Below are 2,500 nucleotides of genomic sequence, written 5' to 3' on the forward strand. Positions count from 1 at the left end.
TGATCTGAGCAAGAACCCCACACAGTCATACCATAGACCATACCATGCAGCACACAAGGGATTACTTTTCTATAATAAATTGTCTCTTGTGTTGCCTTGGGTAAAAAGTTTATACATCTTAGCATTTTAACTTTAGAGCTAAACGAGGTATAGACAAATTGTACATGTTTGGTCCACGACAGTCTATTATCGATGGTCACAGAAAGACATATAGAAAAGGATCGGTATTCAATGATTTTGTCTCCCCAAATTAAGGGTTTTAAAGGGCCAAGAAAATAAGTTTTTGTATCAAAAACCGTAATGCCCCACAACGATTGATGTTGATAGGCTAAGTGATAGGGCATTATTCCACCATAATACCCACGTACCGATCACGGACTGTGCAAACTAGAGACAAGACTAACGGTAATCCCAACGTCAAATTGGCGCTCTTGAGTGCTCAATGACGTTTGGTTGGCCATTGATTCTTGAGAAGGTCGAAGAAATTTATCTTGTAATTTATCTCAAAAAAAGAAAAAAGCTATATTTGTATAAGATGAAGGAACTGATAAGCGCTTTCATATTACGGGATGCGAAGTTATCTCTTCTGCTTGAATCTGCGTAAAAGCAGTATAATAAACAATCCCTTAATCTTTACAAGAAAACCTCAAACCTTGGCCTTGCTGTATTGACCTCGCTATCTGCCGGTCAATAAGTTAAGACCTCAGGTTTCAGTTCCCTAAATATCTCACTCTCGGTTAAATAAATATGTGTTATCGACCAAGCGTGAGGTCAAGATGGCTGGATATTGGCCAAGTTCTTTTTTTTGCGTGTTTATGGACAGAGTCAAAGTCGAGGTCCATAAACACGCAAAAAAAAAGGAGGCCAATATCCAGCCATCTTGACCTCACGCTTGGTCAATAAAGGATTTATTGTGAGGGATAAAACACCAAAAATGATCTTTGATCTTGCGGGACCAAGCGAGAAATCCCGAGCGGGCAGTATAGCTCGATCTTGCCCGCTCGGGTAGCCAATCACAGCGCGGGATTTGGTTCATCTTGCCCGCTCACGGAGCTAGTCATATAACAATAGTTAATATCGTTCCAATGTATCCTCTTCTGTTACAGCACAGGCATGAAATGCCAAATTATGCAATTCTTGTTGATGCGCGAGATCGCACAGGCAATCAAATAACATATGTGCCAGAGGAAAATCTTGAAATTATCACAAGTACTAAGGTATGTGGAATTAAAAAGTACGGCTTGAACCACTGTAATTTCAGATTGTCAGACAAGGACCCCTGGAGTAGTGAAACGTTAACACACCTGTCGATCACTTTAGTAAAGCCCGCCGCACACGGTAAGGAAAGAGCTGAGCAAACTGCCTCGGGAGGCGGTTTGCTCAGTCGTTTTCCCACCGTGTGCGGGGAACTTTTGGTGAAAAATTGGCCTCGCGAGGCCGTGAGGAAAAAATCAAACATGTTTGATATTTTTCGCCTCGCGGGGCAAATTCATCATCGTGTGCGGCCATCGTGAGAATCGTGTTGAGTTTGGTCAATGAAGCATCCAATAAAAATACATGGCATTCTCACGTGACTTCAGTGACGTCGGAATTTCTTCCTCCGACACCGTCCTGAACCGCTGGAGTCACGTGAGTATGCCATGTATTTTTATTGGATGCTTGATTAAACCAAGCTCAGCTCGATTCTCACGATGGCCGCACACATTGAGGAATTTGTCTCGCGAGGCCAAAAATATCAAACATGTTTGATTTTATCCTCACGGCCTCGTGAGGCGAATTTCTCACCACAATTTCCCTGCACACGTGAGGAAACGGCTGAGCAAACCGCCTCGCGAGGCACTTTGCTCAGCTCTTTCCTCAAGTGTGCGGCGGGCTTAAGATATCCTAACCAAGTCTAGTCGTGAAGCCGACTTTTATTTCAGTGAAGGTTTTGAAGATGACTGAATTAGTTTTTGGCTCGAGGTTTTGCCTACTCTGAGCAAGATTATTGAAAAAATAAAGACCCTCTTCTCCTATTTTGTTCTGTTTTTAGACATGCAAATCACCTTCATATCTTTGTTTAGCCTCGGATTTTAGAGTAGCTTGGTTTAGCTAATATCTCCGAGCATTTTCTCTCCCAACCATGATACACCACGGAGGACAGACCACAACTGACGTCGTGAACTCCATGTCCTTCTCTTTACGAACAGTGTGTGGGTTCTTACGTCCCACAGGGTTATGAAAATTAAAGGGTTGTGAGACGGGGCCTACGGCTTATCGTCATTATCCGAGAGGTTTAGAGAGAGTAACCGTTGCGGATGTCATTACAAAGGCAGCACTCTCTCCTCAGTTGTTTAAAGACCGTGATTGTTGGTCCGACCGGAGTCGAACTCACTGCCTCCCGCATGGTTATCCCGGTGCTCAACCAACTGAGCCACCTGTGCGCGGTAGAGAAGTGCGAAGAAGCCCTAATAAGGGCACTGATCAGAAGTAGTAGTAATGAGCAGCGATTGCTCTTGAC

The 2,500-nt window shown here is 43.7% G+C and overlaps 1 protein-coding gene across 1 annotated transcript in view; it reads left to right on the top strand.

Annotated features, from left to right (window-relative positions):
- LOC137997064 (F-box only protein 21-like) overlaps positions 1–2,500 on the top strand; it is a 16,836-nt gene that overhangs the window by 10,418 nt on the left and 3,918 nt on the right. Inside the window, exon 4 of the mRNA XM_068842801.1 lies at positions 1,107–1,217. Coding sequence (XP_068698902.1) covers positions 1,107–1,217 — 111 coding nt within the window. The remainder of the gene's footprint in view (positions 1–1,106; positions 1,218–2,500) is intronic.

Source organism: Montipora foliosa, chromosome 3 (genome assembly GCF_036669935.1).
Source record: "Montipora foliosa isolate CH-2021 chromosome 3, ASM3666993v2, whole genome shotgun sequence".
NCBI classification, from domain to species: domain Eukaryota; kingdom Metazoa; phylum Cnidaria; class Anthozoa; order Scleractinia; family Acroporidae; genus Montipora; species Montipora foliosa.